Consider the following 12,925-nt stretch of genomic DNA (forward strand, 5'->3'; position numbering starts at 1 on the left):
GGACTTCAACGTAAAATCAGAAAAACAGCCAGCATAATAAATAAAACAGCGCCTAATATAGCGCCCCCAACGGTAATGTTATCATTATTATATTAATAAAAGATCTTTGAACCAATTTTTATATAAAGAATTATTCTTTGCTTTAATTATTATATCATGCGTTATAATTTTATTGAATTTTTAAAACATCGGATGGGTCGGAAAATATACTACATAAATGTACTTTGTTAAATATAAATTACTTGATCATAATATCATAATTATTACTGTATATAATCAAACAAAATAATACTGGTACATTATAATTGTTAAAAAATGTAATAATTAAATTTAATCAGTAATCAATTGACATACAAACAATGTGCTTCTAGTTGACAAATTTTTCTTTAAATTACTGTTTTTAACAATTGCATAATTTTTTTACTTCAATCCAATTTGTGAATAACTATCATATAATAAAGTAGAACTATTCATAAAATATAAAATAAACAACCACCACATACATGCATAATCAAAAATTGAAGCAAACTCACAATTTTGACAGGTAAATGAAATTATAAAATACTTTTTTGACACACTATATATTACTATTTTTAGTGCTCCCTTGTTTGAAAAATCCCGGATCCGTCCCAGGCTATGTACAAGCACAAACAACTCGGCAAATTTGTAATCTGATACATAAATTAAGTTGTTATTAATTGTAATACTAATGTTAGTCGAAGTTTTAGATGGCAATTCAATTTCATATTAGTCAAAAGAAAAAACAATTTGGCACACATGGTGTTTCATACCACTTAAGCTGGAATCAGCTAGTTTACAGTAGTAATCGAAACAGCGCTTATAAAAGAATAAAAAAAGCCTTATGTCAAGTCTATACCAATGTATATGACAAAGTACAGTCTTTGTATGAAAATTACGGGGTGGGATTATACTGAGATAGCTTCAACAATGGATTATCATTTACCATACTCTAACATCAGATTATAACTGGCCATATGCAGTAATTAAAAAAATGTAAATTATTGCAGCTGCTCTTACACTATAAAGACACTATAAGCACCTATACTCCGTATCAAATTTATAATAACTAAACATTATTACTGTATATCCTCTAGTATAATCCCACCCGCTAGAACACAACATTAGGCAAATTTGGGGGGTGGGACTATACCCGAGGAAACCCTGGTTCAGGAAAAAAAATGATTGGTAAGGATTTCCTGTATCAAACTCCAACATTCAGATCAAAAGACAATACCGGGACTATGCCTATTTGTGGGGTGGAATTATACTCATAAGAGGATTTACGGTATTATAATTACTATTTATTTATGGTAATAAATAACTGTTTGAATATCACACACATTTTTTTGTAATGCCATGGCTTGGGATACGGTACCATATCAAAGCCTCAGACAGCTAAACGTATGCAAAGATTGTTTACTCTAAAAAAGTATTTCTCTAGAAAATGTCTAATACTAGTCCTCAAGATGATTATGAGGAAAGCTGTTCGGCAATAGAGGACACAACTCCGTAACCACATCACTATGGCGCTGCACTGGTCGTTCAAATGAGTCAGTTTTTACTTGTGTTACTTGCTTTTAATATACTTTGTATATGGACACACAGTGAGACAGTGGTGACGTCTTGTAATTTACTGTAGCCAGAAGCTTTGAGACAATACCTCTAGACACAACATTTTTACATAAGTTAAATGAGGTACAGTGGCATTCAGTAATATTAATTTTTATTATTATTACTTAACTTTTACATAAGTTAAATGAGGTACAGTGGCAATGAGTAACAAACATTAATTATTATTATTACTTAATTATTGATTGACCCCTCATGTACCCCCAACTAAACTCTTATCATGCTCATATCATTTGTGTTACTCAACAGTGTACTGTATGTATTCATTCTTCAATCATACCTAACCTTCATGTAAGGTACAGTATTTAAAAAATAGCTAAATCCGTTACTCCACTTTCACATCTTTAGGGGCTGGCCGTAAAACATTTGTAACTTTCTCGATAAAACCTAAGAAAATGAGCGTACCACCAAAGACCATGCTAGTACCGATCCAATGATAGAACGTGAACGGGTTCTTAAAGTAGACTATGGAGAAAATCAAACTGACGAACTTGCGCAACGTGACAACAAGCGTAACAACGAGCGATGAACATTCTGTGGTAAGGATGAAGACAGATCGAATACAGACATACGTGAATACATTGAGTTAAGGACATAACAAATAATATATTAATATCAAATGTTTGGGAAAACTAGTTTATTTAGGATTTAGATTTTGTAAAAGCTTAGGATAAATGTGACAAGATATAGAGAGGCATGGATTTAAGGCAAGGATTTGGAAATGGGTGAGAGGCATGAGTTTGAGACCTGCCTGTGCTGTTGCTTGCATCTTTAAGCAAGACAATTTGCTCATAAAGGGTAGGAATTGTCAATGTGCCGATCATTGTGGCCTCTGTAGAAGGCCTAATCTAGGTGGCAAAGATATATAAGAAGGAAAAGTTATTCTAAGGTAGGTGTAAATCCCAACACAATACACCATTATTACCTAGAAATATGTTACATTAATTCCTGAAAATGAACAAATAAGTTTGAAATGTTAAATCATGGTAGCTTTCCTCATTTTTTTTGGGTATTTGTTTTATGTTATCATAAATATCAAAGATATTTTTGTACCATCTGGAAGTGTATAAGCTAAATCTATTAACTACAAAACTGCAGAGTTTTGTGAAAAAAAAATGTTTTTAAAGGATATTGAGTAATACAGTTTCCAATCATGTAGAGCCAGAGTATAGGCACTTCTATGCCCAAATAAGAAATTTCAAAAGGTTCTGTAAGAAAACCACAACATTGAGTGTGTTATAACATGTACAGTATATTATCCACAAACACCTAAATGGATAATAATACGTCTGTTTCGATATAGCTCTGCTGTTCCTCCGATAAGTTCCAAATATGATAAATGCAGAACAACCTAAACTGCAATATTTATCTAAATATGTTATAGACAGATGTAACTCAGTATATGATAAGGATAAGCCTAATCATTCATAGAACGCAGTAAACTCAATCAGGTTCATCTAATTTTAAGCTCTGCCTGCACTATCAAACTTTATAAGACAAAAAAATGTGGTTTGCAAATATATGGACATGATAATGTCATTTCACAACCATTTTTGGGCATCACTACCATATTTGGGCACATCACTCTTTTTTTGTCAAACTATTTTGATAGTGTAGACAGAGCTTTAGATGTCAATTGATTGGTGGGACTGTCATATCATTTAATGAATATATTTTAAAATCATTTACCTGATTGAGAGAACAGTGACACATGATGCACAATGTCTTTGCCAATGAAGGCAAATGCTAGCAATGGTATAGCATGCTGAAAAGAGGATAAAACAATCCTTAGCTCAGTCCACACTATCAAACTTTATGCAACAAAAAAAATGTGATGTGCCTAAATATGGATGATGTTATCATATCACAACCGTATTTGGGCATATCACTACCATTTGGGCACATCACAACTAGTTTGATAGTGTAGACAGAGCTTTATGCAACCTTAGATTCCTTCCTCTGGCATACTTCTATTCAGGACACAATCACAAGAAAGGGGAAATATATGTTTTAAGACTATGACTGACCCTATTCACAAGAACAAGACACTATGTTGGCTCCTAAAATGGTATTCTTAATTGGAGTTTTACTGTACAGTGTATTGTTTTTATGTTAATTAATAACTATATTAAAGTTATAGAAGTGACGGAACCCAGAAATGTGGGTATGAAAACAATAATATTGATAATGTAAACTATTAAGAATGACTAAACATTCAGAATTGAATAAATTGTGTTTAAAGTTGATTAAATATAGGAGTTTGGGGTGGGGATAGTGGAAATCACTGGATTGTACCACCCTCAGAATAAGTCTATTGCACTTGCAAGATGAGTGTTAATAAATAACAATTCTTACAGAATAAAAAAGTGCTTCCCTAGGATGTTTTCCATACTGTTTATATAGCACTTCTTGGTATATACCCATTCTTGCAGACATGAACAGAGCAAATGTCAGCATACCAATACCTACAAGAATAACAATACAGATAAAAAATACTGCTAATATGCATGTCATATATCATATGCATTGTTACGCTAATTATCCCTGCATCGATTGTAGGGTGGATGGTAGGTTATTGTTATCAGTTTTTAGGACATGAACAATGTTACAAATGGCAATTATAATAATTCACTGAAGATCGTATGATAATAATAACCTTAACTAGAATTAATAAATTACTATACAAAAATTATTAAATTGCATACTGATCATAAGAAATACCACAATAAAGAGAATATCTTATTGTAAAAAAACAACATTTTCAGTAACTTTGCAGTTGACTCAAAAACAAAAATTTTTCTTGACCCATTCTTTTTAAACATTATTTTGTATAATATTTGTATTCTATTTTTAAATGCAAGCAATGCAATTTTCTATTGAATTAATAAATGAATCTTAAATCTAGGTTCGGCCTATACCAACAAAATCAGCTATTTTACAGTGCTACAGGATTTTAAGATAATAATCTTATGTCAAGTTATTATTTGACAAGTATATCGTATAGTAAACATTTATATTTTTTTTATTAATTATTCTTTTTGCAGTCAGTTTGCAATTGACAAAATCATGAGGGGTTAAAATGAAATATGTCAATTTTTCTTGACCCATTCCTTTTAAACATTGAAACATAAATTTGTATCATATTTGTATTTTATTTTTAAATGTAAGATAATTTTCTATTGTCATATGATGAATTAATAACTGAATCTTGAATCTAGGTTCGGCCTATACCAAGTCTGAGTTTAAATATCCACAGCAGTATTACGCTTGCAGAAGAGATGGTACCCAGGGTTTATTGATGTTATCCATTTTTTACCTATTAGCCAAGTGACAAATTCTGCTGATTCAGTCCCATCCTCTTCCTCATAGTGTTTATGTTTGTCACTCTCACGACTCTAAAAAAAACAAAACAAAAACGTTGCCATCCAACTTTTCTATTTCAGTAAATTACAAAGAAAGGTAATCAATCAGGTATAAGGGTCAAAGTTCAAAATTGATCAATTACAAGGATTTATAATTAACTACTAAAGTTACTGTTTTATCTAGCGGTCTCTAAATAAAGGTGGTCTTTAATGAAACGGTTTTTAATTAACATTATAACAACCTCCACCTGCGTGAAATTCTACCTGACTAACAACATGCAGGTAGCAACATCTTGAACCATTAATAGATTAGTTATTATTACTCTAATAATATCAAATAGCACCAGTAAAAAGTAGTAATCTTAAAACCAGGTTTTCATAGATATTTTTTTTTATTTTTTTTTTATTTTATTTCATCTTCACCCTACAGTGACCAAACGTCACCATTAACAGGGTTGAAAGTCGTAAAATATAACATATTATATACAAGCAAAAATCAATAGATAACAAGACAACATTTAAATATTACTGACATTAGACAAAACCTTGTGACGGAAACAAGCAAGGGAATCAAAAAAAATATCAACAGATCCATCAATTTTACATAGTGAGTGGTATAACTTAGGCAAACGATTAACAAAACCATTTTTAGTAATATTTACCCTCCCTCTTGATATAGAAAATAAAGCAGGATTACGCAATTGATATTGTGGAACAGAAATAGGAAAGTACACTTCAAAATTACCATGGAAAATTGAGTTCACAGCCTTAAAAAGAAAAATTAAATCAAATAACTTACGCCTACCCGCTAAATTAATAAGAACGTCTTTGCTAATAGAACCAAATTTACGCACATAAAATCGACAAAACTTGTTCTGAACACTTTGTAATCTAGAAGACTGTGCAAGAGAAATAGAGTTAAAAATAACACTGCAGAATTCAAGATTCGACCTAACTAAAGATTTGTATAAAATAACTAATGCCTTTTTATCGTTAATATGTCTGCAATGTCTCCAAAGAAAACCCAAAAGTCTATTGCATTTAGAGACTATAAAATCAATATGTTTACAGAAGGTTAATGAACTATCTAAAAAAATACCAAGGTCTTTGTGAACAGAGACTCTTTCAAGTATAATATTCTTAATATAAAAGTCAAAATAGATGGGTTTTTTCTTAAGAGTAAAAGACATTGATTTGCATTTAGAGGCATTGACTGACATATTCCAAGTGTCGCACCAGTGAATGAGTCTGTCAACGTCTTCTTGTAACAACAACATATCATTTAAGGTTTGTATAGACTTAAATAATTTAATATCGTCAGCAAACATAAGAACATTAGAATGACGAGGAACAAAAGAAAAATCGTTGATAAACATAATGAAAAAAAGAGGCCCCAAAATAGACCCCTGAGGCACGCCAGATAATAAAATGGTATCGGATGAAAATCGTCGTCAAGAATAAATCGAATGTAGACTGCATCAGTAAAATAATAGAACAAATATTGCACAAAGTTGTTCATAGAACGCTTTGTATATTCCATTTCAACTTGGCTCCATTTAACATTTGCATACTGACCTGGACATCTGACTACACAGACCCCTTCACACACCGGTAATGCTATTCTTTGAAATTCGCTCTGCCGGCCTAGGTTTATTGTGCTAAAATTCACGTATTTGAACAAAGATTGGTAAAAATTGTTGTTACAATTGCATCCATAACCATTCCAAAACACTTCGTGATCATCATTAAAGGGATATTGTGTTGGGGTAAACGAGAAAGTAAATGAAATAAACGAGACACAACAGAGCAAAAATACGGCGGTGTTCATTGTATCGAGATACCGTAGTCTGGCTATAATAATAAAGTAAATTTTTAATAAAATTTAACTTACAACTGTGTTTGCAGACATAATGGTACACGTACATATACCGGCTGATATCATCAAAACAGCTAAGTACTTTGAAATAGTATATCTGAAAAAAAAAAACAGGAATATTCCTCTACAGTACCGTGTATATAATTTAACAAAGAAACTGAAAATTGATTAGTGAATTAATTACTTACCTTTTCTTCAATATTATTATTCCTAATATCATATTTGCTATTAATGAACCCTGTAAAAGACAATATAATTGTTAATGCAAGTGGAGTTGTAACTTGGTGGTTAACATGCTTGCCTTCCAATCCCAGGATTCAATTCTGACTTAGTGCCAGGGTTCAATCCTTTTTAATATTCTTGTTGGAATAACTTTTTTTCATAGATAGATTTAGCATACAGTACTTACATTGCAGAATATCATATGTAGTAACTGCATAGATGTTAAAATTGGAATAACATTTTTTCATAGATAGGTTTAGTATACAGTACTTACATTGTAGAATATCATATGTAGTAACTGCATAGATGTTAAAATTTGAATAACTTTTTTTCATAGATAGGTTTAGTATACAGTACTTACATTGTAGAATATCATATGTAGTAACTGCATAGATGTTAAAATTTGAATAACTTTTTTTCATACAGTAGATAGGTTTAGTATACTTACACTGCGGAATATCATATGTAACGGCATAGATATGTTAAAATTTATTGCATAGTTGTTAACTACACTCACAATAAAAAAGAACATTACCATGTACAGATAATTTCTGTTAGAACATAAAAGAAAATGTGTAAATTAGTACAAGTTAACAGTATACATAAAAAAATATGAATACACATTCTTAAAATTAAAAATAAATATAAAAAAACAATCATTAATTCAGATTTATCATTGTCCTAAATAACAAAATTCAATTAAATATTTTAAATCGATATACAGTATTCTTTATTTGTTATCATTTAATTCTTTTATTTTATTACTTATATTATTCAGAAAATGTATTACTTAAAAGGTTGTACAAGCTTTTCTTCTATAAACTAAAAATATCTATTCTTGTGTTGTTTGAAATTTTCTGCGCAATTTGAACATTGAAATTGCAAATCCTTGCGCAATTTGAAATTGTTGACGTTTGCCATAGTTAACACATACTGTACAGTATATACTTACACTACAGGAATAACAGGTTTCTTTGTACCAAACCTAGTGGTAAATATAAAACCTTCTACAGAAATGATAAAAAACTGAGCAAATGTTATTAAATTGCCACATCCCGGATATTCACTGTAAAAACAAAAGCATATTTATAATTTATTAAAATCAGACATTTGAAAATCTTTGAAATAAAAGGGTTATGGTACCTGCAATGTACGATAGGCAATGTTCAATGTAGGAGGATTGGCCTAGTATCAGTATCAATAGATCCATGAATGTTGTACCTGAAGTAGTAGCCCTCTAATCTATACTATCTATAGGCAGGCTTATGCCTAGTTGGCCGCCTCGCCTGGCTAGAGCTAGCTAGACAGACACCTGAACCTACTACTCGAGTCGTAGTCCTCTAGCTAGGCCTGGCCGGCCCTGGGCTAGCTACTAGTAGTACTAGCAGGTACTTAGAGGCTAGGGCTAGGCTAGCTAGGCCCTAGCCTAGAGCTCTAGGCCTAGGCTACTACTAGCTAGTTAGGCTAGCTAGGCCTAGGTTAGGTAGGCCGAGGGCGGACTTATTTTTAACCGGTGCTAATGTATAATAAACAATACTTACGTTACCAGAAGTTCTAAAAAGATTACGTTAGAACAGCATCCTATAAAAACAAACAACACTCCAAGAATAGATTTCATTATTTACAACCGGTTTCTCCGAATTTTATTTTGTATTAATTGTATGTTTTTTTTATGGGCCGGGTGTCACTTATCAAGATCAACCATGCGTGACGTGTCACGTCATTTCTCGCCGCCCGACGCGTGTGGCGTTTATGTAAATTAGCATTTCTATTGGCACGGTGACCGTGCTTATAATTTGAAGAAGAAAAAAAACAAAACAATACACGGTGACCGCATTTTACCTCAAAAGTACAGTATTCACTATTAATTTACTGCAAAAGAAAATATAGTATAGGCTACCTTCTCTAGAGTAGATCTATAATATTTCTTAACATTTATGTTATACATCCATAAGGCTAGCTAGTCATAGGTAGTCTCTAGAGGACTAACTAGGACGTCTTAGACTTAGGCCTAGCGTAGTAGCTAGTACTAGTAGGCTAGATAGAGGGTAGCTTCCGTGTGAGAAGGAGGCCTCCATGCGCGCGCGAGAGAGGATTGCGACTAAGCTAGGCCTAGGTAGAAGAGCCAGGCTTGCTAGACCCCACAGACCTACTTTTCCATAAATCTTTGTATTTTAATATTATACTTGCATTTATTTGGCCTACTACTATAATTATTAGTATTTTAGTAATATTTTAATAAAAATTAAAGTATTACTAAATAAAATACTAGGCTAGGCTATGTTTATACTGTGTTTATTCTTTAAATGTTGTCATGTGAACTCAACTTGTAATGTATTTTTTAAAATTATTATATTTATTTGTTATTTTGATATGGTAAATTCAACAATGTTTACTTTGTTGCAATAAAGAATTGAATTTAAATGTTTATCTTTTGAATATGCACAAAATGTTTTTAACTTTTACCATTTTTGTTGGTAGGGTACGCCCTAACTAACTAACTAGACGATTACAGGTGTACACTCCTAATCGATATGGCAAGTGGTGGTGGAACAAGTCATAAAGATGACGTCCAGCTGGAAGCCCTAAATCTTCCAGAAAGCACCGATTCTCCGGATCTAGCGACGGAATCTGTTACAACTAATACAGTAACCTGTGTATTTTGTTCAATGTTGTTTGATGCTAAAGAAGATAAAGATCCATTTCTGAAACATATGATTGATGAGCATAAATTCCTGATAGCAGATGTCAATTTGATTAGTGATTTTGTAGGGTAGGTATTGAATAGCAAACATATTCAATGTGCAACTAATTCATGGTAAATAACAAGTTCCTTTCTCTCAACAGAAACAAGACCGAAAGGTTTTAACGTCCACTGACTTACTCGTAGTGGACACCTTTAGTCAGGATCCAACAGAGATGTTAAAACCTATATGCCCTTGATAGATTTACAGAAAACTGTCCCCTTAATAAGGTGTGTCCGAAAAGAGGGTTTTACTGTATTTATTTATTTTTTTTTTATTTTCAGCTATATTGGATATTGGAAAATGCGATTTTCTGAACAACCAATCACAGACTTCTGTTCGGTTATCAAAACCAATTGCAAACAGGACAATCCAGGTAATTGGCAGCTTCAGTTACTGCCATGATTTTCTGGAACTTTTGAAAGTTAAAACTGGAATTGTTGATATTTTATGGAATATTTGTCAAGTTTCTAAATTAAAAAAATATTTGGCTTGAAACTAATTCATATTAAAGGATATATTTTTTATCAGGAAAACAAGAAGATTTCTACCTATTGTCCGATGTGCTGCAAGAGGATAAAGGCTTGAGGGAGTTCTTGCAACGCAGACGACTCGACTCCATCCTCCTCCAGCTTCAGAAAGAGCGTGACGATGTCAACTTTAAACGGCGGTGTCTGTTTTGTTGGGATGTGTTTGAAGGGAACAGAATGGCATTGATAGACCACTTATCCAAGGATCACAGTTTTGCAATAGGAAGATCCGATAATATTGGTAAGCATTTACTTTATTAATTTACAGCAGTGGAGAAGAGGCAAGGTAAACAATAGCATATTATCATCCTAGCTGCAGGCTACTGTTTGTACAATCTATCCATTATCATAAGCCTAATCTTAACATAATAACCTTAACATTCAGTATTACAGAATGTAGAGATACAAGGTGAACTTGAACACAAAGAGTACTGTAAGCAAAGTGCAGTGGTTCACAAGTACTACCTCCTAGTGGACTCCAAAAGAGTTTTCTGTTTTTTTCCTTAAACACCATATACACTAAATAAAATTATGATTTTGACAATAATGATTTGATATTTTTTGTTTTGCAGTTTTTGTGAATGAATTTTTAGACAAATTACAAGAAAAGCTTGATAAGTAAGTTATGTAGCGTAATATTTTAATCATTTATATTAGAAAAAAACATATTTCACAAATGTTTCAACATAGAATTTATAGCTCTGCCTACACTATCAAATTTTATGTGATTAAAAAATGTGATGTGCCCATATATGGACATGATGATGTCATATCACTACCATATTTAAGCATATCACTACCATATTTGGGCAATCACTATTTTTATCAAACTAGTTTGATAGTGTAGAACGAGCTTTAGAATTATGATTAATCAAAGAGGCCTTTTTTGTTTTTTAGATTACAATGTTTATATTGCGAGAAAACTTTTCGAGACAGGCCCACTTTAAAAGATCACATGAGAAAAAAGCAACACAAAAAAGTCAACCCAAAGAATAAAGAATACGACAAATATTACATTATAAACTATTTAGAAATGGGTAAAAACTGGGAAGATGTGCGGGCAGAAGATGATAGGGATATAGCAGCAGCACGGAGTGAATCCCCAGACTCTGAGTAAGTGATTAATAAATGAAAGACATTTTACAATTCTGCAAGAAGAGCTGGTAATAGTGCTGTAGGTTGTTGCATTGGATTATGTCAGCATGGGTATGAGATACAGACTTCATGTTTTTTTTGTCAACAGTGTACAAGTATGTGTGTTTGCCTAAACTCCCTCCAGTGCTGCTAAGAAAAATTACCAATAAGATTGATTTAGTAATATTATTTCCTCTGATTATGTTTTTTTCTCTTTTTTTTATGTATGTTGTTAATTGTATTACTACTATTGTTAGGCCTACATTTATTAATATTACTAATTGACTAACTTTTTTCTTTTCTCCAGAAACTGGGAGGATTGGGATGATGATGCAAGTGCTAATATTGTTTGTTTGTTTTGCTCTTACAACTCCTCTGAAATGTCAACCATGTTGAGTCACATGACACAAGTTCACAGTTTTGATCTTGGCGTTATTAAAAAAACATTAGGTAACATTGGCTCTCATTTGGTTCAACAATTATAGAACTACAGAACTACATAAGGCAATTAACAATTTCTATTTTTTTTTTGTCAGATTTAAACTTTTATCACCAAATTAAGTTAATCAACTTTATTCGTCGAGAAATGCACCAGCACAGCTGTTTTGTTTGTCGAGAAAAATACACATCGGACGACGAAATTTACAAGCATATGACCGAAGAAAAACACATCTCACAAATACCTGACCGCAATGTGTGGGATCAGCCACAGTAAGTTATCATGCCTTTTAATATATATTTTAAGAAAAGACAAAAAAAGTTTGATGTGCCCAAATATGGAAGTGATATGCTTAAATATGGTAAAGATATGACATCAAAGTTTTATAATGTAGACAAAGCTTTAAATATTTTAATATTTTCATACTTGGTCAATGATTTTACAAGGGTGTATATTGTAAATGGGACAACCTATGGGGTTTTAAGAAAAACAATAGTAAAATTAAAAATGATGTAACCAATTCATAGTTAATTATTTTCCTACTTTTTAAAATGATTTTACAATTCTGTAAATGGGACTTTTAGGAAAAAGAGTGGTAAAATGAAAGTTTGTATAAAAGTGCTTTGTTAAAATTGTGCAGTAATTATTAAATGTTACCATGTTTTGATCTTGTAGATATTTCTTTCCTACGTATGAGAATGACACCCTTCTGTGTGCTTTGGAAGACGATGACAACAACGAGCAGGAAAATACAGTGGTCCTTGCGGAAGATATTGATGAAGAGATGAGGAAACTAGAAGATGGTCTCTTGTTGTTAAACCTATTATCATAACAAAGACTTTGCTATGGCTGTAATATATATAATGGAAAGAATACCAGATAATAAAAGTAATCTTATATATATAGATATCTTTGTTTTGTGCTTTATACATAGAGAGTACGGGAAATTCAAATTCAACATGCCCTCA

The 12,925-nt window shown here is 32.0% G+C and overlaps 2 protein-coding genes across 2 annotated transcripts; one reads left to right on the forward strand and one right to left on the reverse strand.

Moving 5' to 3' along the window:
* Positions 1 to 216: 216 nt before the first annotated feature.
* On the reverse strand, positions 217 to 8,786 carry LOC140059055 (UDP-xylose and UDP-N-acetylglucosamine transporter-like). Its single transcript, XM_072104872.1, has 10 exons — positions 8,652 to 8,786; positions 8,063 to 8,176; positions 7,559 to 7,661; positions 7,077 to 7,126; positions 6,904 to 6,985; positions 4,967 to 5,045; positions 4,006 to 4,115; positions 3,340 to 3,415; positions 2,783 to 2,858; positions 217 to 2,222 (listed from the first exon to the last, which is right to left on the reverse strand). Exons 1-10 carry the CDS (start codon positions 8,726 to 8,728, stop codon positions 1,976 to 1,978), a joined length of 1,014 nt encoding a protein of 337 aa, XP_071960973.1. The 5' UTR covers positions 8,729 to 8,786; the 3' UTR covers positions 217 to 1,975.
* A 111-nt stretch (positions 8,787 to 8,897) lies between these two features.
* Positions 8,898 to 12,864, forward strand: LOC140059484 (zinc finger protein 277-like). Its single transcript, XM_072105414.1, has 9 exons — positions 8,898 to 8,959; positions 9,592 to 9,883; positions 10,139 to 10,230; positions 10,386 to 10,625; positions 10,957 to 11,002; positions 11,282 to 11,497; positions 11,826 to 11,968; positions 12,055 to 12,229; positions 12,633 to 12,864. Exons 2-9 carry the CDS (start codon positions 9,645 to 9,647, stop codon positions 12,787 to 12,789), a joined length of 1,308 nt encoding a protein of 435 aa, XP_071961515.1. The 5' UTR covers positions 8,898 to 8,959; positions 9,592 to 9,644; the 3' UTR covers positions 12,790 to 12,864.
* Positions 12,865 to 12,925: the final 61 nt, after the last annotated feature.

Source organism: Antedon mediterranea, chromosome 9 (assembly GCF_964355755.1).
Source record: "Antedon mediterranea chromosome 9, ecAntMedi1.1, whole genome shotgun sequence".
In the NCBI taxonomy this organism is placed as follows: Eukaryota; Metazoa; Echinodermata; class Crinoidea; order Comatulida; family Antedonidae; genus Antedon; species Antedon mediterranea.

Coding starts and splice junctions, on each gene's coding strand:
- LOC140059055 (XM_072104872.1), bottom strand. CDS start 8,728: ATGAAATCTATTCTTGGAGTGTTGTTTGTTTTTATAGGATGCTGTTCT. Junction 7,662..8,062: donor AAACCTGTTATTCCTGTAGT/GTAAGTATATAC, acceptor ATGTTCTAACAG/AAATTATCTGTACATGGTAA. Junction 3,416..4,005: donor GGGAAGCACTTTTTTATTCT/GTAAGAATTGTT, acceptor TCCTCTTTTCAG/CATGCTATACCATTGCTAGC.
- LOC140059484 (XM_072105414.1), top strand. CDS start 9,645: ATGGCAAGTGGTGGTGGAACAAGTCATAAAGATGACGTCCAGCTGGAA. Junction 10,231..10,385: donor TTGCAAACAGGACAATCCAG/GTAATTGGCAGC, acceptor ATTTTTTATCAG/GAAAACAAGAAGATTTCTAC. Junction 11,969..12,054: donor CGTTATTAAAAAAACATTAG/GTAACATTGGCT, acceptor TTTTTTTGTCAG/ATTTAAACTTTTATCACCAA.